This window comes from Micromys minutus, assembly GCF_963924665.1.
Source record: "Micromys minutus genome assembly, chromosome: 19".
In the NCBI taxonomy this organism is placed as follows: domain Eukaryota; kingdom Metazoa; phylum Chordata; class Mammalia; order Rodentia; family Muridae; genus Micromys; species Micromys minutus.
The window spans coordinates 8027678-8053423 of record NC_137954.1 but is presented as its reverse complement, the minus strand read 5'-3'; the positions used below and the strand labels follow the sequence as shown (position 1 = coordinate 8053423).

Sequence of the window (25746 nt, the reverse complement as noted above, 5' to 3'; positions counted from 1 at the left end):
CCTCAAAACAGAACATGGTGCTGTTTAAGGAATCAAATGTCGTGTACAAAAGGTAAGAAAAAAAGAGGAAATGGGCTGTTTCAGTTTGATGCACATATACTGTCAGGAAAAGTATCCGGAAATCAGGGAAAGGGGCAGACAGGCAAGCCTGTCTTCGAGGGTCATGTGTAGCGTTAATGCATTAAGGAAGCAGGTGGGTATAGGAATGTTCAGGCCCCTTGATTACAGCTCCATGTTAGATTCTAAGGTATGACCTCTGGGCAAATTTGGCCACTGTAATTGTGATCCATAGAGCTTCTCTCTTCTTTCTCTTTTCTTCTCTTCTCTACCTCTGTGTGTGTCTCTGTCACTCTCTGTCTCTCTCTGTCTCTCTGTCACTCTGTGTCTCTCTGTGTTTCTCTGTCTCTATCTCTCTCTGTCTTTCTGTCTGTCTCTGTCTCCCCTTCTCCTTCTCTTTGCGTGTGTATTTTTTAATTTAACTTCCTTATCATTTATTATTAAATTATCATGTACTGAAGTGCAGAAAACATAAAGCATTTACTTTTCAATCTGAGATCAACTCTGAAGTCATGTTCCAGTTAACCACTGCATGCTGACACCCTCCATCAAGTGGTACATTGTCATCTTCTCCTGTCTGACTCTGACTTGGCAGTTATACTGGAATGGAATAGCCTTAGAAACATGAACCCACATATTTAATTGCCTTTGACAATCCCCACTCCATTTCCCTAGATACTGGAAAATAGGGGAAGTTTTGCAGTAGACACTGAGTAGACATTTATCACACCACTGATAAATGTTACGATTGTGTCTCGTCAAGGTGATTATTACTATTTTATCCAAGTAAATTGACTGAAATGAAGTCAAATATAAAACAATACTTTATGAAAGCTTAGGGAATTGAAAACAAGACTGGAGACTCAGTGGCAGCTAAGTTCTCTGAGTGTCAGAAGGTATAAGAAAAATGTCCTCTCTGAGCAGAGTCAACAGGAAAACATCAACAGGGCCAGATAAAGTTTCTTTCTCTTACCCAATAATTCAAACTCCGAAGATGTAACTTTTCCATCACCAATGACATTTGATTAATAAGCTCAGTAAACACAATGGGAGAAACACTGAAATATCGCCAATGAAATAAATGATGTTGGAGAGAATTCACTAGCTCGCCTTAGGCTTCTAAGGCTATAATCACAGCAGATCAATTGTGTCTCAAAGATCTGTCTGCGAGTGATTCACACAGCATTTGCTCAGTCACACCTATAACAAGCTCGTGTCGTTAAAGTGAGCAAGCACTCCAGCAAACATTAGAAAACTAAGTGGGCTGCTGTCAGAAGTTAGTAACGAAACAAAAATAACAGCGGAAAGTCTGGTTCTGTGAGGAGATATCTCACCTGGACACCAATGGGAACGGCAGATGATGCCGTACCAGCCGGTGTGTGCCTTAAAGACTGGCTCCTTTTGATGATTATCTCACCTAACTCTTCATATCAGTACCCATGCTCAGAGACACTGGGATCTCACCACTGTCCAGCAGCCTAGACACACGTGTGTTCATCCCTGCCTGAGGCCACCCGAAAACATGGACGGAGCTTTATAGAATGTAGTTCAGAACAGTTAGGACACTGTGTTTACTAACTATGTGACTCAACAGTAAATGTATACCAGCCTCTGCCTCAGTTTCCCAAGCTGTAAGACGGAGAACACTATCAAGGAGGTATGCGATATTGCCAGACCACCCAGCTGGTGAAAGGCAGTGGAAGGGAATACATAAGTGTGAGTGTGTGTAAGTGTGTTACCTGGCTATGAGTACTGGTCACATATTGAATGCTGAATCATTAACTGTGAATTATAACCATAACTAGTTATATGCTCATCTCCCCTTTGCAATCTAGTCCTGGAGGCCCAGAAGTTATATTCTTGATTCTCAGATCTCTGAGCAGCTTCCTTGATGACTGCCCCTTTAACAAGCCCAAAGAAATATCTGCTGCCCAGAAAGTGTTTATATGAAATTCAGGGTGCAGTGTTATGCCCTGGGGTCCAGTTTGTTCAACTCTGGATCACACAGCATTATGTGAGGTTACACAGTGGTACGTGGGCATCGAAATCTGAATGCAGAGTAACCGAATATGAATTCAAAGCTCAGATGCATAACTAATGTGTTACTGGCAGCACCTGCTGTCACCTGACTTCAGCCAGCCTTGGTCCGAGCACACAGCACACATGCTGTCACATTAGCAAACACTGCCTCTACTTGAAACTATCTGGCATTATGTATTGTTCTCCCTGCATGTACAAAAATGTTCTGTCCTTACGGCGAGAGGACAGTGTAAGTGCCACCGGCAAAGACTGGATGCTTCCACTGTCTTTCTTCGGGCTGTAAATAACAAATCAGTGCACTTGTGGATTGTTTTGTTTCAGAATTTTTGTCTTTTAATATTTCTGTTTGAAATCAGTTACATGGGTTCATGGGACAAGCATTACCTGAACTACAGGTTGGGATTAGAGCAGAGTCTCCTACCGTTTCTGAAATGGCCTTCAGCATGCCTCTGCCTTTTTGAACAATACAAAGTGTCAGTCCTAGCACTGATGATGATAAACTCCAAATATCAGAGACACTGAGATGCTCTGCTCCCTGCAGTACCAAACTTCGCCAATACCTAATAACCACATTCATCTCATTAGTGTGACATTTTCATTTTCTCTTTAATAAATGGTACAATTTATATTTTATAATTATTTAAAAACGAATGTCTTCATATTTATCCTCAGCAAAGTACTTGTAGGACTATTTCATATATCTGTACACCTGGCATTGTGTAAAATTTTCTCAGGGAAAACTGCCATTAACGTCTTATTGTACAGTTCTAGTGAACTTTTCCTCTAACACGGCAGTCCAAAGCCACTCCTCAGACAAATGGTGCCTCCCCACCCCACCCCAGCTGCTAACTCACTGAGACCAGAGCCTCTAACTGTCTTGTATTACCTGCTGATGCCCACCACATGCCTCACACAGGAACTAGTAAACACATATGCACTCGATGTTTAAGGGACATGTGGAGTGTGTGTTACAGCTCACTTCCCACTTTCAGAGCTATGAAGAACCTCTGTCAGCAGGTGAGAGACAGGGCCCTGGATTCAACCTCAGCTGCAGATTAACGAGCTGAGGAGCCATTGGTAATACATAAGATCCAAGTGTCCCCATCACACCTGCGAAGTAGCAGTGACGGGGGCTACTGAGTCCCATGTAAGTCAATAAATGACACCGGATGTAACAGGTGTCCTCTAGGTACCAGCAATTATTAATTTGTGTTTATGGTTTCTTTTTCCAACATAATGTCTAGAATAAGTTTTTCTAACTGACTAACTTGTTTCTTTTTTCATGTCAGAAAACATAAAACACTTCCAATTAATTCAGTTCAAATTAATTCGTAGCAGAAAGCAAATTACAATCTCAAGAAACTGACTTCTAAAACAATTTTTAAGAAGAAATCTATTTATAGTAAATATTCTTAAAATAAAAATCCTAAGGGGCCCCAGATATTCTGTAGTATAAGACTGTTCCAGATCTCTTACTTGGAACTCTCCTAGCAGCATTTGGCATAACATTACAGAAATGAAAAAGCCATATTGACTTGCAGAAGTGTTCTCATAAACACACACACGATGCGCGCACACACACACATGCACACACATACATACACAAGCACATGTGCTCACACACATGCACACACATACATATATAAGCACATGTGCACACACATGTGCTCACACACACACAACACACACATACATACACAAGCACATGTGCTCACATACACACACACACACACACACACAGAAATAAAATTAGGTCTCACTTGTGTGCTACCTTAGTCTCTATTATGTACCCTGTTGCCCTATAAGAATAATAAAAAATAAAAACAAATTCTGTCCAGGCTTTGTTTCCCTGTCACTTAGAACTAACCTGGTGCTCAGGCCCCTCAAGCCTTAAAATTCTAATCACTGAACTTAGCAGATGCTATTTCTCTCCACTGCCAAGGGAACTGGGGTACCTTCAGTACTGTGATGTTCCAAGCGAAGCTCTCGATGGCCTTGTTGAGTTTTCTTCCTTTCAAGCCTTCCTTTGACCCCAGATTATGAAGTTCTTCATGGAACTCCATGCCTTTGAAATAGAACACATGTAAGAAAAGGGAAAGCATATTCTGGGAAAACACACATTTTTACCATAAAAATGTTCTCAGTAGAGTATATCTGTATTACTGCTCACTCTTATAATTTCTAAAAAAAAAAAATACCCTTGAATTGTCTCTGTTTCTGTTCACTTAGCAGGCATCTAAGAATGACTGCTATGGGCTACGTTTCATTCCGAGCTGCCTGCGTGCACAGAGAAACACAGGAGAGAAGGAAAGGCAAAGCCTCAATCACTGCCTCTGACCTCACTTGTCCTTTTCCTGGTCTCTGTGTGGAAGGCTAAGGCAGAGGCGAGCTCAGGTGAGCTCAGGTGAGTGTGCGCATCATTCGCTTTGGTTGATGAACCAGCTCTTTGGCCTGAAAGCAGGCCCTTGAGCCCATGCAGGTAAAACAGCCATTAACAGATTTGTTCCCAAATAAGGAGACCTAAAAAAAAAAAACTCGTAGGAAAACTGCGGGTTTCTTATTTCAACATGGCCATTCATATGCCTTTTGCTCTACCATTCACGCAGGCTTAAGTGTCATAAACTACATCACTGCCACCATTTGAGGCCTTTCCCTAGGAACCTCGAGATAAGAATCATATTTTCTTCTGGACAATTTGTTCCATCTCTGGAGGGCTGGACTGACTCTGAGCCAAGATCTCCTTTCCCAGACCTTACAGTCCTCGGTCCTGCCTGGTCTCATACTAATGAGCCCTAATCTCTCATCCACAGACCAGTCTTCTAGATGTCTAAAGAAAGAGATTGGATTAGATGCCCTTGGACCCTCTCTGCTCTGTGGTGACAATTCTAACTTGAGTCTGACCCATCTTTGAGGTGACATCCAGGCAGGGAAACTGAACCAGTTGACTTTCTGGATTTGAATAACATAGACAGCTCCATCTCGGAATGCTGTCTCTCACCTGGGCTTGAAGCATCCCACCACTGGGTAGGGATTTCACACCTTGTTCAAGTCACAATTACTTTTACTCCGGTAGCCTAAAAGCACATTGGCTTTGCAGTAGTGCCGAGCCCAGGCTTCTCCAATAGGTAACCTTCTCACTATGTGTGAGTCTGAACTACCCTGGAAATTGTTGGGCTTTACTCTCCTCACTGGGGAAGCACCAGGTCAGACTGGTGAAGTCCAAACAGGTCAATGAGTATAAACTCCAAAGAGATGCCTGCACTCCTGTGTGTGTTGGGTATTTCGATCGTTGTGATTTTTCTGTCAATTAAAATATAAAGTTGCTTGCTAAAGTCTAGTAAGAACTTCCTAGTTCTAAGCAACTCTACTGTGTGTTGAGACGGAGACTGGATCATTCACCAGCCTCTTACATGCAGGAATCTAACGGACAGTTGTTATGAGGACCGAGTAAGATAGTGACTGTTCTTCAAACATTATAAACACACTGACACAGCTGCTGTCTCTCCTCCTCATCATCACTTCATGTGTGGAGGGAGGAGCTCATGGATCTATCGGAGCACAAAAGCTCACCGATACGGATGAAAGTGAGCATAAGCAGGCATCAGTGGATATGCACAGACATGTGTCCACCCCTCCCATCCTTAAAGAAAGAACAAATCTAAAATGAGAATGGGGAAGAACCAAAACACAGAAGTAACAGATCTATGGTTCAAATCCTGACTGTGAAGTGGGTTTTAAATGGTCACATAAAACCACAGCTTCCCTTCTAGCAGTGAAAGACTAAGAGGCCCCTACCACAAGGGTTTATTCATAAGCTCTCATCTCCTGACCTCTTCAAACATCACCCTCCTATACACAAATATAACCTGTGACCACCTAGAGGTCTCCCTTACCAGACAAAGGCAAATGTAACTTAAACTGTAAATGGGGCCCTGAAATATCTTAATGTTGTGTGGAAGAGCAAAAAGTGTTTGAAGCTGCAGTGGCTTGTAGTTGTGGTTTCTAAACAACGTAGAAGAAAAAAAAAATCACATTACCTGCTTTTTGACACTGTGCAATCTTTTCCTGGACCGTGTCAGCCATTTCTATGAGGACCCGGCTCTCTTGAATCATCTACCATAAAACATCACAGAGTAGCTGTTAGGAATCCTTAAACTGGCTCTCTAGGAAGACAATGCATAGGGATGCTCTCAAACTACACCCTGGAATGAGGGAGCATCATGAGAAATGGGGAGAGATGGGAAAAATCTCTGCCCCAGCTCTCATCCAGACATTGAGACAAGAGTCACCTTTCTTACAATTGTCCCAGCTTTGTGCCATAACAGACATGTGGTGGGCGCCACATAATAGCTGTTGAATAGAGGAATACAGATTATAAACTAGTCATCAACAAGGTAAAACGTGTGAAGGTTTAAACTCAATAAAACTCTTGACAAACACTAACACCTTCAACTTCCAAGGAGTGATGCCCAGTGTAACGGTGGATGCCTGTTACCACTGCGTGTGGGAAGCAAGGTCAAGAGAGCAAGTTCAAAGCCAGCCTGTTCACCTAGCAAAGGACAATCGAGGATACATAGTTAGGGTTAGGCCAGCCAGGGCTAAACAGCAAAAAAGGATAAAAACGAAAAAAAAAAAAAAAAAAGAGCAAGAGATAGAAAAGAAAGGGGAGGAGGTGACGAAAGGCTGAAGGCTTAAAACAACTCAGCAAATGGCCAGTGGTGGCCAGGAACAGTACAACTATCAAGTAAGAGAATCTAGAGGGAAATTCCATATCAACCCCACCTAATTAACTCTTTTTCAGCATCTGCAAACGCGTTATCAGTTGAATTTTTATTCTCAAAACTTATCAGATGTCCCAATGAGTCAAATCACAGGCAAAAACATGTTCCTGATGCTCAGGTAAGAGAAACATTCTCAGAGGTTGAACAAACCCCACATTTAACCAAGTTACGGCTACAGTCTGGAATTTAAATGGCCTCCAAGTCCCATGTATTAAAGACTGGATTCCACAGGAAGCTGCCCATAGGTGAGGAAAGCCTCCTGAGAGGTCTTCATCTTACTAGAGTATGATCCTCAATGGGGCTGTGGATAGAATCCCTCTCTCTTCCTCCCTTTCTCTTCCAGCTATGAGGTAAATGGTTGACTCTGCCAAGTGCTCTGACTGTTATCACAGAGCATTCTACATTTTGCCAGAGATCGAATCAAAGTGCCTGTTCCATAGCACTAGAGCCTCTAAGACTGTGGGCCCAAATAGACCATCTTTCTCTATAAAGAAAAATCTCAGGTGTTTGTTATATTAATGAAAATACAACTAATACATTTACATGCTTTTAAAATATGGACTTTAAGGCTTAAGGAGTCTTAAAAGTCATACCCACACCTTTCTTTTGCAGATATACTCTATAAGGTTAAAACTACTGACCAGTGAAATGAAATTCATTAATGATGGAGCTAGGCTCAGAGTTCCCATTCCTGGCACACATCCTGCTTCCAAGTTTTGACTGTGATCTATTGTATTTTGCCCCCACTGTGCCCATGTGAGAATGCATGGACTCACACACAGGAGCAAACCTGCTCAAGCCCACGGACACAAACAAGGCTAGGCACACCATCCACAACAACCAGACTCTCATCTGTCCCTTGGCAATCTCTTTAAAAGGTGACCAATAAGTTTCTTTGATAGTATCTTAACTGAGATCAATTTGTTGGTTTTACACTCAAACAAGAAAACGTGACATGATTCTCTAATAAGAAGCCCTCTTTCTGTCAATTAGAAGTGTTTTATTATAGACCCCCTTTGTGTTTAAGTGGACAACATTTCCTGCAAAATCCCATAAATCCACTGCCTCTTGGCCAGCCGAAATGGAAGCATCCTCCTTGCCAGCTCTGATTCTTCTGTCTAGACCAGCAATGCTGTTTTATCACTATTATCTTATGTAGACCCTTTTCTAGGGATCCTCTTATCTTTCAGTTATAATTTCTACCTCTGTCTCTCGTCTTATCTATAAACTTAAAATGAGCTAACAAAACCACCAATAAAATATTGCAGTGGACTAGGGTAGTTGTCCCTGTCTTCCCTTCCTAACAAATCCAGCTGACATCCATTGCTTGGATGCTGCACAGTGCTCACTAGGATGGTTAGATATTGGCCCTGGCTATCATCTATTGTCCCCTGACCGATTCTTGTCCTAATTCTCCAGCTGACCAATGAGCACTACTCATCCTCCTCCTTCTGGGGTTGCCTGCCTCTGTCTCTTATCTCCTTTTTCATTTCCACATGAGAAACTTTGTGGCCTCTGCTCTCACTCTCTGCTCTGTTAATCTCTTCTCTTGGCATTTCCATCTCTTCTCAGATCCATCAAACGCTCTGTGCCCATCACGGACATTTCCTAACTAACCTTGCCTCTCTCAAATTCCAGTGGTCCACAGTTGTGGTTCCGAAGGCAGGAGGCTCAGGTTCCCTGTGGCAAGATGTGGGGATGCCAAACATAGATGTTTGATGTGTGAGATGAAACAGAACTTTTTAACATTAATCTTATCTGGAAAAAAGAAGAATGTTGATTTGCTACCTTGCTAAATTAGAGCCATGTGTTCTCAAATGATATCCAGGGAATCATGGAGAAAGAAATTAATTTCATGCTGGAAAGAAGCTCAAAGACAGTTGCCAGAGAATCACAACCTACAAGTGGCTGTAGGGTGGTAAACTGGTCCTGTTTATATGATAGTGTTCTAAATTGCACGTACTCCAACAGGGAAAATGAAAACAACCTCACGAGCCCAAGAAAATAGAGCCTTACAATGATGGTGTGATCAAATCTGCCAGGCAAGCTCACAGAACAGAAGAGAACTAACTACACACTAGTGTCTACTCTTTATATTTCTCTCTCTATATATGTGTGTGTGTGTGTGTGTGTGTGTGTGTGTGTGTGTGTATACATATATATATTAGCATATTAGTGTGCATATATAGTTTATGATGAGAATATTTTCTTTGCACAATATTTACAGTGAATGCTAAGAATTATTTGTGCTTTGGTGCTGAGTTCTGCTTGCCTTTCCCAATCTACTCCCAGACTCAGGCTTAGGCTCAGGGTAGGGAGGTCGATTTCTCTGGACCATACCATGCATGCTCTGGCACCTTGTGAAATTTTTTTGACATCAGCCAAAGGGACAACGAACAAGATCAAGAGTAGAACTCAGTAGAGAGGTTAGCTACCCCTACATGGGTCTAGAAGTCAGTAGAGAAGGTAGCTACCCCTACATGGGTCTAGAAGTCAGAAGAGAAGGTAGCTACCCCTACATGGGTCTAGAACTCAGTAGAGAAGGTAGCAACCCCTACATGGTGCTTTCCTTGCTGGCCTATGGTTTTCCTCTCTGCACGGCAATTCCAGATGGGGCAGAGGTAGAAAAGTACCGAGCCAGAGACGGCTCCCCTTACTTCATTAGGCCTGGGCATCACAACAGATTTCCACTGTTACTAACTGCTGGAAGCTCACTGCCCACTGTAGCCAGACATTTTTGTCCGCTGACCTTACACACTTGCTGTGTATCAAACATCTGAACAAGCCTGTATGTCCTGTGTTCAGGCCAACCTGAGAAGTTAGATCTCCCCACTCAACAGAGGAGTTTCTTTTTGTAGCAGGAGACCATTACAGAACGCTAGTGCTGGTCAAACTATAGAGAAGAATGCCCCCCGGGGGTTACCCAGCCCCACCTGACAGATCTGCAACACAATTCTTATATTTAATGCTCAGGAAATAGCACGGAAGGGGGCAGAGCCAGAAGACCAGGATGCCTGTGTGAGAAAGAATCTATCTTCTAGATAGGACAGGGAAGCTGGACTGATGAATGGTATGTTTTCATCCTATTATGACTCCAAAACTCTCCAAAAATGCTAGTTTTCTGTGGAATTTCATTTAAATTCACAGTCACACCTAACTTTCTATTTAGAATCACTTTAAGGATAGTTTATCACAAACGGTACCATTTTGCAGAAAACAAATCTGCAATCTGCCCGCAACCGCCCCTGGGCTGGCCACCACAGATGCAAGAAAAATAGCTTTTGCCCTGTCTAAGAAGTGATTTTGCCACCACAAAAATAGCATGCACATTGCTGGGATATAGAACGTGCTACTTCAGGTATTTCCCCCCCCCCACCGCCCATCGCAGGGCGGGGCAGAGCTGGCCCATAGCTGGAAGCCCCAGACCAGTGCTTCCCTGTTCTAGGAGAAAGCTCTGCCCCACCCACCTAAGGCTGCAATGTTAGTGCCACAGAACCACCCGCATGCCTGGTGCCTCAACTGCACATGTGCGCGAGTGCACGTCCGTCCATCGATCTGCAGACTAGTCGTTCCCAAGGCTTGTCTGCATGCTCACTTCAGGTCACAGGCCTGAATCTGCCCGTAACGGTCTCGGGGCACTGCTGTCAGCTCTCTAAGTCTTTCCATTCTGGTTCTCATCAACTCTAAGCCAAGTGTTTCTCTACTAATGCAAAGCCAGATGTTTCTCTGTTAATGCAAAATGTGTTTTTCTCTACTTACATCCTATCTGTCTTGATAATGAATTTTGCTACTGCCATTAGATTATGGTGTGCTCTATTCAGATCTAACCAATCAACATAGCTCTCAGGCTTGTCAGAGATCTGCTAATTATCAATATATTGAAGTTTATGACAGACAGAATCTCTCAAAATACACCTTACCCCACAAGGTCTCAGAAGATAAGAGCACAGCTTCAAGAGGCTGCCTGGGTCGTGGTGTGATAACCACTGAGAAACACAGTGGACAGAACTGGATATGCTCGGAGTCAAATGATTTATCTAATCAAGGTATGCCATTTCTCATGTCACACGAATCCACAGAGAAAAGGGCTCTTTGTCTTCTGGGTTTAAAGACCAGACTGACTCCACCACAGTTGCCATAGAGACCGTGGGGAACTGTTTGGACTGTATGTGAACTCTGTCATTTTTAAATAATATATGACTTCTAGATTATAATTTACTCTTCCTCAAATATCTGGCTACATCGACAGCTAAGGTAATTGTACCTTGGCAGCTAGGAAACAGACCCAACTCCTTACCTAAACTCATTTCTAGTGACGTTCAGAGGTAAGCTTTCACAGGTGTAATCCGTTACTTCCCTGCCCACACTCGGTTCCCGCTGACTAAATGCTTCATATTTCCTTTTCTTGCTATGCCACCGTCCTAACATTATTCAAGTTCTTACAAATTTGTCTAAGTCTAATAAAACATTCCAACTATATAATCAGAAATTCTTGTTTCTTCTGCTCCACTAAAGAATCCTTTTAAAGACTGTTCATGTTGGTAACTCATGTTGTTATCTCTCTTGTAAACTTATAAGCTACAGGAAACCCACCGAGATCTACCTCTCATGAACCAAATAGATTCCATCCAGATAAGTACATCTAATAGTTCCCACACTCACTACCTATTCCAGAGGGTGGGATTCCTCTGGGTTTCAAATGTACATCTAAGAGGTTTTTTTTTTTCTCTCAAACGCACTTAATCTTATTCTTTACCATATATACATATATATATATATATATATATACACACACACACACACATATATATATATATATATATAGAGAGAGAGAGAGAGAGAGAGAGAGAGAGAGAGAGTTTCAGCATCTTGTCAAGACACAAACACTTCTTTCAACCTATTCCTTCTGACCTATCCTCAGACAGTTCCATAAATCCTAGACAGCAAGGAGACAGGCAACTCTCCAAAGACTGGACAAACATCCCCAAACCCATTCTTCTAGGTTTCCTAGAGACACACATGTTGCCCCAAAGCCAGCAGGAAGTAGCTAAAGATCACCAACGACCCTATTCCTTCTCCACCATTGCCTCTTTCTATTTTTTTCTTTTTTTAAATTAAACCAAAATGAGGGAATGTTAGCATTCTGTCTAAGCTCCTCCCCACAATTACTTGGCAACACGCAGGTATGCCTGACTGTAAAAGGAGCTGCTTGCCTTATCCCCACCCCCTCTCACTCCTGCTCTTGTTCTCTCTTTTTCCTTCCCCCCTCTCTTCACATGCTCATGGCTCGCTTCTATTTCTCTACTCCCCCCTCCCTCCCTCCCCTCCCCCTCTCTTTGCCTTTCACTGCCTCTACTACCCTCCTGACTCCCCTCCCCATGTCCTGAATAAACTCTATTCTATACTATTCCACCATGTGGCTGGTCCCTCAGAGGGAAGGGATGCCTCAGGACGGGTCCATCAAGGCTGCCCTTCCTCCTGTACCTGAGTATACCTCCATAGAACATATCCTCCTCTTTTAATCTTTTAAGAAACACATCAGGACAGACAACAGAGTCTGAGCAGAGCTGACCAAATCCTCTGTCTCCACATTTGTGGCGTGACAATTCCACCACCATTTCTGCTTTCTTCATAAAGGGATTACTATATCCTCTCAGTTGTTCTGTTTCCAAAGCAGCTGCCCACTAACCTTGAGAAATTGCTTGAAAATACCGGTTTTTAACCAGCTCCCAGTACAATTTATATCATTCACAGAAAAAGCCAGGTAAGATTTTATTAACTTCTCTGCTTGATGTGAATAAATACCTGGCAAACAGTGACCTAAGGAGAGAAGGTTGTTCGGGTCACTGGAGGAAGACCAGCTGTCATGGAAGTGAAGGTATATTGCTAGGATCATGGGCTGCTTCCTTACATCCAGGGAGACCAGAAAGCCTAAGGAAGGAGACTGGCAGTGGCCAGCATTTTCTCCTTCCGTCTTTTACTCAGTTTGGGGCCCTGACACTATTCCATATGTCACCCACATTCAGAGTGGATCTTTACCTTCAATCCATCGGTTTTTGAAAAAAAAAAAAAACATCTTTACATACATATTCAAAGTTGTATCTTCTTCCTGCCCTGGGGGTTCTTTACTCCAATCGGACTGACAATCAAAATGAATCATCACGTGAATCCTCTCTACAATTTTCAGGCCAATTTAAAGTGTTGAACACAGGTCAATCAGGATGCATGTAAGCTAGATCAGAGTGGCATCTTGAAATAATTCTTCTTGATGCATCCTTCACAGCCAACATTGCTAAAAATCTGGCAACAACTAGAAAATGCCACCCCTCAAGATGACAACTATTCCATTATTCAACATCTGTAAAATTGTGTCAGAAAACATTGCGGTACCCAAGAGTGAGTAGGTGTCCATGCACCAAGTCACTGTTTGGAATAGCTAGCTGGAGCTGGACACACACAGGGGTACCGGTATCTTTCTGAGTTCTATTGTTGTGCAAATTAATATACTTTCTGAATTTCAAACTAATAGAATGCTTTCCACAAACTGTACAATGGGGCAGTGATGGGAGAAGAACACCTTTGATTCATTTACTTATTTCAGCTGAAATTGCTTTCCATAAGCAGGGCTACATGGCAGGGGCCAGGAATGGGGCTGGAGAGATGCTCAGCAGGGAGGAACACAGGAAATGTGTATCCCAGCACCCAAATCAGAGGGCTTACAGCTTCCTGTAACTCCAGCAGACCAACAGCCTCTGCAAGCACATGTGATCATGTATACACACACACACACACACACACACACACACACATGGGATGGGGGAGGGAGGAAAAGAGAGGGAGGGAAGAAAAGAGAGGGAGGGAAGGAGGGAAGAAACTACTTCTTTAGGAAACTAGAGACCATTTTTCATCTTGAGGCTAACAATCTTTTGGCAATAGCACTAAATAAGAGAGCAGAGTTTAGTCAACCCATTATTCTTGGCTTGGTTGAGATATTGCCCACAACTTCGGTTGCCAGACATGATTAGATGGCAGTTAATTCCTTTTTGCTGCATTCCTTTTGGTGCCAGGACAACCAGCTGCTTCCCAAATCCCAGCTCAACAGACTTAGTAAACGATTAATCCTCGATTCATGTTCTCTAGACTGTCTGACTTCTTTATCATCAGGAAATCTGTTTCTCTTACCATAGTTAGGGTTTAACTTTTATGCTAATGCTAAATAATTCAGCCCAGAACTCACCTCTGAAGACTGCTCTGGTTTGCAGTTTGCAGTCCTCTAGAACTGATCTCCCTCTGAATGGCACTCAGCACACAAACCACCCAAGAGCACTTGAATTCATTTAAAACACATAAATAGAATATATTAAGCAATAGATTTTGACCATCCATGAAAAATTACGCTGGTAGGACATTAAAGAAGTAAAACATCAGCCATCCAAAGAAAAAAGCACACAAAGGTCAGATAGCATCCTCATTTCCAAATTATTTGCAAATACAATTCTCTCGGGGGCCAAGGAGGCTGTGGTGTGATGTTGTTTAGTGGGGAAGGTTCAACCGTGGCCCAGTGAAGTCTTAGAGAACTCTATGTCAGTGACTTTGCAGCCTGAGGGTCAAGACCCCTTTAGGAGTCGAAAGGCCCTTTCACAGGGGTCACACATCAGATATAATTAATGAAATCAGTTTTGTAAAAGGTGATGTGGGACAGAAATCCAAGGGTAGGTAACGAGAAGGTGGCAGGAAGTAAGTCAGATGTTACCAAGGCTGGTACTGGAGAGGAGAAAGGACGTTCGGCATCCCATCATAGGCTAAAATTACATCATTTGCATTAGCAACAGATGTTAGCAGCTCTTGTTTAACCAACTAAAATTGATTGTAACATATTGCCCAAAAACATGGTTTTAAAGAGAATAGTGTGAGCCAAACGGGGCTCCACCCTTACAGAGCACAGACTCAACCAAGGGACTCAGAGAAGATAAAGGCAATCATTTTTAAAAGATTGAGCAGATGACTATTTGACACCTACGAAACAGCATGGAGGTGGGGTCAGTATTTGGAGAAGAGTCTCTCAGGAAATGACTGGCTAAGAATTAAGAAGTAGAATGCAATTTTCCAGGCAAGGGAAGGACACTTCAGGAACTAATGCAGTGTGGTTCATAACTGTCCAGAGACTAGAACAAGTTTGGTCTGAATGAGCAAAGTCAGTATGGCTGGAAGAGTATGGAGGGTGCTAAGTCTGCGTAGGCATTAGATAGATCACAGACTGCCCTACATCTGAAGCTACCACGGAGTTGATGAAGTATCGTGACATGATCTAGTCCATGCTGTCTCACGATCGCTCTGGGTCTGCAGTTATCACAGGAAACTTCTTAAAAACAACCACAGTCACTGATACACCCAGAGCAGGAGCCCGCCCATACGCCATGGTCCTACAAGCTGTAAGTGAGGCTTTTTCCTCAGGACCAATGGCCCTCACAAGGCAGCACATCCTCCTCACCCTCTGCCCTGTTGGCGGCCGTGTGCAATGCAGACGTCACCTGCTCTCAGTGGTTTCTGCCATGCACTGGCTGCTCCGTCTGCAGAAGGTTACCTTCACTGAGCTTCTTACCAAAGCGAGAAGCCATTTCCCTGGGAAATTATGACTGGACTCCCTTTAAACTATCTCTGATTTTCATGCGTTTGCTTCGGATTTTTTTAAACCCTGGCTCTGCCTACCATCATAAGCTGTGCCTTAACAACAGAAATGAAAGAAAGCATAATATTGTGATTTGGACTTAGCAGGTAAAACAGGAAGGACCAAAACACCACCAGATACTTGTGCAGAGGAGAAACTGTCCAGCCACAGCCGAGAGCCATTCTTCTTAAGCCAAACCCTGCTCCAGGGACTGGCTGTCCTCACAGTGCATTACTTTCCTTTCTCAGCTTACGAGGGAATAAGTGATGTCTGCTGTCTGTCTCTATGGCAACTAGTACCCTAATTTCACCTCTTAGACGGCAATTATACCTATTCACTGAACAGCTTTCAATCCCTACTTTTATGATGAAGAAAATTGATTTCACAAGAAATGCGACACAGGCAATAGGTGAGCCCCACCCCCTCTGCAAAAGCGGCCCTCGTACAAGCATCTGTGGGCAGAGTGTATTCAGGGGAGATTTGTTTTTTTTCACTTCAGTTAAAAAATGTTTATGGCAGGTGCATTTCTCCTAGTTATTTTTAATGGTAAGATATTAGTACTCTCTTCACCGACAGTTATTTAATTCAACTATAAAACGTATCATGCTTGTTAGAATTTGGTAAATACAGGTAGCGTAGAGAAAAGAACTAAGGAAATGAGCTTCACTCACGACGAGCAAAAGCAATCACTGTTAGTGTGCTCCTAGGATGGCATGTGCACACGCACACAAACGCAGTTTCAACCTCAGTGCTCCCTCACGATTGCACGACGGCTTCCCAAAGACATAGTCAGTCGCTCGACACACAACTGCTGGTCCTCCAAGCAACTGACTGTGAGAGCTTCAAAGGAGTCCATTAGATGAGTCCCCTTCCTCTCAACATTATTTTATTTTAATTTAAACATGTGTGCAAATGTTTTTACATGTGTGCATTTGCCCGTGGAGGCTGGAAGAGGAGATGGCTTCACCCGGGGCTGAGTGACAAAAAGCTGTAAGCCGCCGTGGAAGGGTGGGGAACGGAACCCGAGTCCTTTTCAAGAGTAGCAAAGGCTCTGAACTACTGAGCCATCTCTCCAGTTTCTGGGTTCCTATCTGTAATTTAGCTACTCCCTCCATGTCAACATTATGAAAATCCAGTATCTGTGCCCTTCTACATTCTTACAAGAAATCTTAAAACAAAAGAAATACACAGATCAAATGAAATAACCATTTTAAGTAATTTTATCCAACTTTTCTCCAACAATATATATAGCAATTTATTTTCATATTATAGGCAGAGAAAGAAAACTATCTTCCTAAATCTCCCTTCATGCGTTTGTGTGTAAGAATGTATTAATGTCTGTGTAAGTTATTAATGTCTGTGTAAGTGTGTGCATGTGTAAGCATGTTTGTAAGTGTGTGTGCATGTGTACGTATTTGTGTGTGTGCAAATGTGCACATGCTTTCATACATAAGCAAAGACCACAGATTAGCATTTCTCTCTACCAGTTTTGAGTTGTGAGTGTATCTCTTCTTGAACCTGGGGCTCACTGTTTTGGCCAAGCAGAAGAACATCTCAGGATGTCCCAGAGAACCGCTTGCCTCTCTTCCCTGGCACTGAAGCCACAGAGGTATGTGGCTGCATGGCGCATTTTATGTGGGTACTGGGGATTCAAACTCAGATCTTCCTGCTTGCCCAGAGAACACTTAACTGACTGAACTATCACCAGCACCGTGTTCTTAAATCCCAGATTACAAGAACCACAATTAAATGCACAAGGCATAGCTGCTGATTTAATGGGAAGGGGAATGTCTCACTGCATTACTTGTAAGACGTGGGCTCTCCTTTTACTCAGACTGGGTTGGCCTTGGTACATAGGGCTCGAACCACTTTGCTGGAGTAGCTGTGAGTATAAGGGCATACCACGATACCTGATTTCATATATTAACTTATAAAATTGGAAACGTATTGTAAAGAAAAATGTGCAGTATGTTTCACTGATAGGTGTCTAGGCAAAAAGAGGGGTTGTCTGCTGGCTTCTGAGGCAGAGCCTTTGCTGTTCCCCTACTGTTCATTCTCCCCCTGCTTCTTAGGAACAGAAGAGGCAGCTTTCAGACCCCTTGAAATGGCGTTTTATGTTGCTTTTTTGCAATTAGCTGTGGCTATATATCAACTCCAGGCTGATGAACAGGAAGGAAAAGTAATATTTTTTCCTGTCTGTAATTCCATAAAATAATATCCCAAATGAAGGAGAATATGTGTCCCCATCGTTCCTGATGGGTGGACTGCAGAAGGTACAAGTAGAGCTTAGGCAGCCATTTTGGGCCTTGAAGATAAGGACTAAATGTGAGGATAGAAGATCAGACAAATAGAAAAGGTGCAGGCACCTGAGAACTCAGCAAAAGCATTTCCCCAGATAAATGCTGTCTAAATTTCTGAATAAAAGTTTGTTTTAAGCCATAATTGGGTTGCCTTTTAAAAGATACATTACTTTTTAAATTTATTCCCTGAATATTTTATACATCATGTGTGGAAGAGCTTACTCTTCACTGGCATTTGAAGTTTCTACATATTTCTACTGTTACTGGTTTGTAAGTGTTCTTCTAGTTAAATATTGCTTTTATACCTAATTAGGTATGTTAGACATTTTGTCTTTTGCTCTTTGATTCTGTTTACAGCATGAAGCACAAAAATGAAGTTATCACCAAATCTAATCAACTACATGAATTCTATTAAATATGCAGAATGAAATCAGAGAGTATCATTAGCTGAGAAATGTTTACAGACAAGCCTTTTGTTTTGACCCTCGTCACGCAATGCTGAGCCCTGAGCCTCTCTCTGTCAGGATCTATCATTCGGAAGAAAAGAAGGCGAGCTTCTGAGGACCAGAAATCACTTACTCTTTGTCAAATCAAAGACCATTCCATTGACCTTGTTCTCAGAGGCATCCTGGGGCAAAATGGATGCTGAATGGTAAGCTCTGGCTGCCACCTCCAACCATGCTTTAGGCACAGTCACTCTGCCCTGGACGTTAGAATTCTACCCCAGAAGTCCTGCTCTTAGAGCCATCCATACATTAAGATACGGGACGGGAAGTTGCAACTGCCTACCAGGTCGTATGCAGCCAGCATCCTCTTCTGCACATCTGGAATCACACCCAGAGGCTCCAGGTAAGGAAAGCAGCCTTTCATCACCAGAGACACGGAGGGAGTGCTATCGCTGGCAATGAGCCGAGAGGACAGGGTCAACAGGCACTGTTTCAGACTGGCGATCGGCGGGAGTCCACACAGCTCCTTAACAGACACTATGGCGTTCTATGAGGAGAAAACACAGAGTCACATGTCTGAACACATGGTGCTGCACCCCAGTTTACACCCAAGTTTTCACCATATTAGACCCTCAGAGATGCGTACAGTACAGAGCAGCCAAGCCAGTCTGCCACCACATGCAGAGGTAACGCACAACCACCAACGACCACAGAGGGCCATCGGAGACAATGCTGATTATGACTTAAGGATATCCCTGTGCTTTGCAGACACAGCAACAGGAATGCCCCCCACACTAGCAGCACCCACACATGAATACCGCATTCACATTATATCAGGGGCATCAGGAAAGCATCATGTCACTGAACTAGACGCCATCTCTCTTAGCATCTCAAGCCAGTGGGCATCACTGCTAACCAGCCTCCATCTGAACAGCCAGCAATGTTGCCTTGTCAGCCCATTGGAAATGCACAGCACAAACAGAAAATGCATTGCATGGACATCTTGTTCACTAACGTTATAATCTTTAAAAAAAAATGAGGCGCTATAATATGAAAATATCTCCTACACACAAGAGACTGGAACTTTTGCTGGGCCTCGGAGCCAGAGTTAGTGACATACCTTGAGGTCACTTAAGACTGATACTTCTGTGCTCCCTGTTATTAACAGAGCAATGTAACGACCAGTCTTACTTGCTGCGGATTACCCACATAATCACCTTTTACAACCTAAGCTAATTAATGGCTTAATATAAAGTGTCTTCTCTTCCATGCTCCTCACCCAAGAGGACAGGCTGAGACAACCTGTGGATACAGGCTGGCTTGACAGCCTTTGTTTGCTATCTGGAGTCAGAGGAAGACAGTGACTTAATCCTTAGTAAAACTCTACCAAAGGTCTGTTAAGTGTCCTCTTACCCATGTGGTGCTTTCTGTGCTGTTCGATTGACACAGAACAAATGCTCCATGTCATGGACACACAGGGACAGCCATCCACAGAGAGAAAGTGATTTACAAGACAGACAAGCAAACAGACCGACCGGCTCAGCAGACAGAGAAATGGCAGAGGGAGGAAGGGGAGATGATCGAATCTGGGCTCATTCTTGGTTAAATGACACCACAGGAAGTGCTTTGTAATTTCTTTTCCTTAATGAGACAGTAAAAAATTTTGTGTTACTCTGGGACTGTTATTAATGTGCTCGGACTGATGCTAAAGTAATAGTTTGGAATAGAAATTGTGGCTGTTTTATATTTATCAATAATGAGCAGCATCTAACCTACTGAATGTCTCATGAATTTATTAATTATCTTGGTATTTTTGTTTTTTATATATTACTCCCCAAATACTCCTTTATCTAAGCTGCTTTGTTAGGATGCCATTAATTATTAAATATAGCTCTTCTATTTGTATATGTGGTATGCGTACATGTATGTTTCGTGGGGGGCACACATGTATGTAGGTGAATACCATGTGTGGGGGCATGCAGAAGACCTAGAAGCTCACCTTTTATTTTTTGAGGCAAGTTCTCTCACTAGATCCAGAAATCATGAGTTAGATAATGTGGCTTGCCATCCTAGGCCAGTGATCCCATCTTGGCCTGGGGCATGCACTGGGGTTACAGGAGGTCGACTGTAACCCCAGTTGACTTCTAATGCAGTTAGGTATACAAATGGCTTATGGGTGATCTAACATAATAGATCTTTACAATAATGCCAAGTTTATGTAGGGAAATACCACATAGAAGATAACAGCACATTAGGAGGCTAAATTTTAACAAAGTGCCTGAGCAACCTATCTTGAAACAAACACATACATAATCTGACTATGGGTATCCATATGTGAATTTTGTAACAAACTTTTTCCTACCATTTGGCTCTTTGAAGAACTTGCCTGTGAGCTAATAATTTCACTAAGTCACAGCTTGGGACTTCTGCTTCATGTGAATAATAATAGATTTTGGCATCAGACACACTGGGATTTAAAGTCTAACTTTAACACTTATTAACTGTAAGATCTGAAAAGTAAAGCCCTCTACAGTCTCTGCTTTCTCGAGGGCAAAGTCTCTGGGTGGGTGAATTCTTCTAACAATAGCTGGAGGGAGCACCTTTATGAAAGCAAGTTGAGGGGGATGAGGGAGGGGAGTTGGGGGAAGGGTATTACAGTTAAAATGTAAATACAGACAATATCCAATAAAATTGAAAAAAAAAAGGAATGAAGTAAACGGAGTTATTTTCTCTTTGCCATACAAGGCCTTAGTGAATATACATTGCCAGTTCATGTCTCAAGAGCACTATTCTTAACTGACTATGTAAGGTAATATGAAAAAGAAATTTGTGGCCCTGCATCATAAGGAAGGAAAAGGCATGCTGGGTTTCTTCGTGTTAAAACTGGGTGATTGCTATGTGATTTCTCAGTTCTCACAACAGCCCTACAGTGTGACTCTCTCAATCTTGTCTTATGTGGAAAAACAGATCCTCAGAGACCAACGATTGTCTGTTCAGAACCACACAGGGACAGATTTATCCCAGAATCCACATTCCTTTAAAAAACCTATTTAAGAAAAGGGTGAACACATTTAAAAAAAAATTAAGTGCGGAGCTTTCTTTGTTTAGTTCTGTTTTCTCTTGTGGGTAATAATTTGTTAGTACACATTTAAATAACTAAAATTATAATGGGCATTACTTTTATAATATGACTTCAAATTGTCTTCTATATTCACATCTGCAAGTATTTTACACATATGCTTTCAAACAGTATGCATATTTCTGGATATGCATTCTATATGCTACCCACATGAGATGAGGGTGTGTGTGTGTGTGTGTGTGTGTGTGTGTGTGATGTAGACATGCCTGGCCCTCAAAGAGACCAGAGGAGATGCAGGGTCTCCTGATCCATTCCTCTCCATCGTTTCCTCTGACACAGGGTTGTAGGTACACTCCCACACAGGACTTTTTATGTGGATGCTGGGGGCAGAGGTTGACCCTAGCTCCTTATCCGTGCATAGCACAGCACATCCCCAGAACGTCTTACCTTTCATATTTTCCACACTGTTCACGTACACGTTCTTAATGAATCATTACATGCTAAACTGTAAAGATATCCAGTATTTCGCTATATTGACGCGCCATTAGCCGGCCAGACTCAACCTTGTGTTCACAATTAGAAACCACCAGCTCTATCCCAGGTGGCAGGGAAGCTTATTAAGTGGCTCATGGATCTGCACCGTATATTTCTGAATATTTGCAAGCCGGCCATTGGTGAACGAACCACAGTAGTTGCTAGTTTAAATGGGTGTGGATAACCGACGTGGTAGAAGACAGCGAGTCTATTTTCCTACCTGCATGTTTTCTCTCATATCTGTGGCTTCTCGTAAGGGATGAACTGCTATTTTGAAGATATCATCTATGGTTTTAACACCGATATTCCTGAGCATGGTGTATTCTCGAACTTTCTTCCCCATTCTCACAGAAAGGCTTCGCTTCTGCGCTTTTCCTCCTCCACTCCGATTGGTTATTGCTATGTGGACGAAAAGGGTCACGTGTTCCATGATATCCCCCACAAAGGAGCGCAGGGGGACGTGTCGGTACCCGGGTTGCAGACATTCAAAAGGTATCGTATACTGCCCAATGAACTCATCCCCAATGTAATCGTCATCCAAAATGACAAAACGGACCATGGTCAGCTCGGGAAGGTTGACTTGAAACTCGAAAGTTTCATCAAAAATGGGATTATCGCTGTTCTGTTGGACAGTTTTGGTTCTTTGCTCGGAGCAATCAGCAGGAATTCCATGAATCTCTACACACACATAGGGGTCTATGACATCCCCTTTGGCACAAGCGCCTTTGGGCTTTGGGAAGTTCTGACCACTGATGATCTTGATGTGAAGAAGCAGGGGAGATACTCCAGGGACAATTCCCTTTGTATTTGCGCTGAAGTACGAAACTTCATCTCTCATGATAGATGGCCGGAGGACGTAGCCACATCCCCCATTTTGAAGAAACCAGCCAGTGTGGAGGTCCATCATTGGACCCGGTGTTTGAAAATTCATCGCCACAATCTGACAGCCACAATTCCAGAAGTCCTGTGGGTTCAAGTTACTGGAATCTATCCTCACGGCACTAGGGTAGACCCTCGATAAGAATTTCTTGTTATAATTCACAAAATCCTCTGGGTACTCATTAGCGATCCGGCTGGCCTCTGTCTCGCTAAATGAGCAAATTTCCCAGTAGTTTTGGGTTTTCATAGACAGTTCGAAATCCCTGTACTGCACAGATTTACAGATAGATACCAAGTCAGAGAGCTCTCTGCAGAGCCAGATGTGTTTCTGCTCACCATTGTAATCCCCTGACATCCTCCGAGACATCTCGGCCTCTTCATCCTCGTCCGTTACTTCTCCTTCTAACAGATCTGACTCGGAGGGCAGTTTCTTTCCTTTCACAATAATCCTGTTTTTCAGTTTTTCCGGTGATGGGAGGTAGGATTCGGAAGACAAAGGCGCCTCTGTGTAAAGCTTATCGCCAAACACCTTTCTCAACTGCTGAGCCATGACTTTCTGTTGTGGCAGAGAACAGTGATTCCCCAAGCAGAGGATGAGGGGGTACTCTGAAGCAACAAAGGCAAACTTGTTGATCACCTCCAGAGCACTCCGAAAGGAAAGGTGCACGGCCACGTTGTTCCTGTTACAAAGGATGGGCTCATTATCTGGGCCGTCACTCACGTCAAGTTCGATGCTTCTACAGCCCATTTTCAAGGCCCTCACATACCCGTTGATATCAGCTGGTCCCCTGAACTGATCTTCTATCAGGTAGGTGTTATGAGACGCATTGATATAGTAGTGAGACAAGGGCTGGGTCATATCTTGGGCAACCTTCTTTTGCTCTGGATCAAAAATGTCACACTCTGGAGACAATAAATACTGGGTAAAGCCATCAATTGCGAGGAAGCCTTTCTGGCGGCCATCTTCAGAAAGTTCATATCTCCTGATGATGTCTAAGCACATATCCTCAGTGATGTGGGTGACCCCTTGCTCGGCTTCCAAAAAGAGCATGAGGTCGTTGGCATCCAAGTACTCTTTGTTCTTAGATATCTGAACAAGTAAGAAATACACTTCTGGCCTGGTGCAAAGCTCACAGAACGCTTCACAAAATTCCTCTTCGGTCACCCGGGTAGTTAGTTTCTCTTTGCTCTTCTGGATTTCTTTAAACTTTAACCTGATCTTAGATTCCTTCAGAGTAGGGTTGAGTTGTTTTATTAACTCCACCGAAGTGTCTTCTAACATAATCCCATTCCCATCGACATCGGCTGCTTCAAACACGGTTTTCAGCCACATGAACCGTGGCGTGTTCTGGTTACCCTCCATAAAATCAAGGGGTAGCTTACTACGAGAGACCAGGTACCGTAACCCCGACACCCAGATGTTTGCTACATCTGCTGAATTAGCAACTAGGTCCAGAGACTCGTAATTTTCCCCATGGAGTATAGAAAAGGCACAGTCTTCACAAATCTGGTCAGCGAGGCCGTTGTTTCTGAAGGTCTCTGTGTTCCTCCCCAGCCTGATCTCTTTGATGGCCGAAATGTCCAGCTTGGCTTTTTCAAGGTCTTTCTTAGAAGGTTCCCAGCGTAGAGCCTGGAGGTCGGTGTCTAGGGTGAAAAATCGGTTGTAGATGCGAGAGTTCGGTCGTACTTTCTTCAGCTCGCAGCCTGCCTGCATGAAACTAATGCAGTCCTGGGCACTGCTGATCTTCTTCTCTGATGGCATGCTGCTGAAAGATACCGTTTTCTTTCGGCCACCACATTTTTGGTTTGAAGGATCCTATAAAGTAACCAGAAAAGAACGATCAGTCTCCCTTAGGAAACACGAGTTTGGTTAACACTGTAGGTACTTTTCAAACTCCGAATAGACAGCCTTTTATATGAAGGAAGCTAGCCTGAATTTACCTTTCCACTGGTTCAGAATTAATACCATTAAGAGAGAAGTAATACCCTTAGGCTCCAAAGGAAACTTATTTTACAAATTCATGTGCGCTCTCCAAGAATAAAGCCCAGCCTCGGCTCATCTGGAACCATGCTAGGTACGGTTTCTTAGGGAGCGCCACCAAGAGCACAGGGGACAGCATCCATGTGACTGCTCAGCAGGTTCCATGTGGCATGTGGTCTTCTAACATGCAGAGAGACCTTCTCACTCATTGGCTGTCCTAAGCTGCCGATCCCAACAGATGAATACTCATAACTGCAAGACAATATATTTTCATCTGCCTTGGACTATGGCTACTGCATTGCTGCCAACTCATCTACACTAAGCGCCTGACCCCTTCCACTGGATAATTCATCATTTTAATGAAGTTTGATCACGTTTTCAACTACATTGCTAATTCAAACAGTTCTCCCTGGAGAACTACATGTATCTAAAACGCATGTTTGATGTACTTAGAGCACTAGATCCCATCAGCCCACCCGCAACATGGGAGTATGGGTGCCTCAGAGGACACGGTCCTCAAGCCAAAAATACGTAGTCCTTGGGTTTCTTCATTCAGCTTACTAGGTGTATTAACTGGGGTAAGTCACTCAACCTTTCTGAATTTAATTTCTACTTCCCAAATAAGATCTGAACACACAGTCTGTATGTTATTGCTCACTGTTATCACGAGACTCCAAAGAGAAAGCTCATGCCCATTTTGGTTTGTCAGTGCAAAGTCCTCGTAAAGGTTTTCTTCTGGGAGGAAGGTTATGTCTCTCTATGTGTATCTGTAGGACTAATCACAGGCTTCTGCTCGAATACAGTTAGCAAGATATTAACTCATCCATGACTCCTAAACACTTAAGCACAACCTTCAGCAGTAATTTGAAATATTTTTGAGCATCCAAACGATGTCACCACTTCAGTACTGAGAAGTATCACGGAGCAGTCTGAGCTGTTACGTTGCCTCCACCCTCTTAAAACATCTTTTTAGGAACTACT

At 43.1% G+C, this 25746-nt stretch overlaps 1 protein-coding gene across 1 annotated transcript in view; it reads right to left on the bottom strand.

Annotated features, from left to right (window-relative positions):
- PLCL1 (phospholipase C like 1 (inactive)) overlaps positions 1-25746 on the bottom strand; it is a 283540-nt gene that overhangs the window by 32873 nt on the left and 224921 nt on the right. Inside the window, exons 2-5 of the mRNA XM_080933004.1 lie at positions 22126-24600; positions 18636-18839; positions 6135-6210; positions 4053-4162 (exon numbers count right to left, since the gene is read on the bottom strand). Coding sequence (XP_080789130.1) covers positions 4053-4162; positions 6135-6210; positions 18636-18839; positions 22126-24600 — 2865 coding nt within the window. The remainder of the gene's footprint in view (positions 1-4052; positions 4163-6134; positions 6211-18635; positions 18840-22125; positions 24601-25746) is intronic.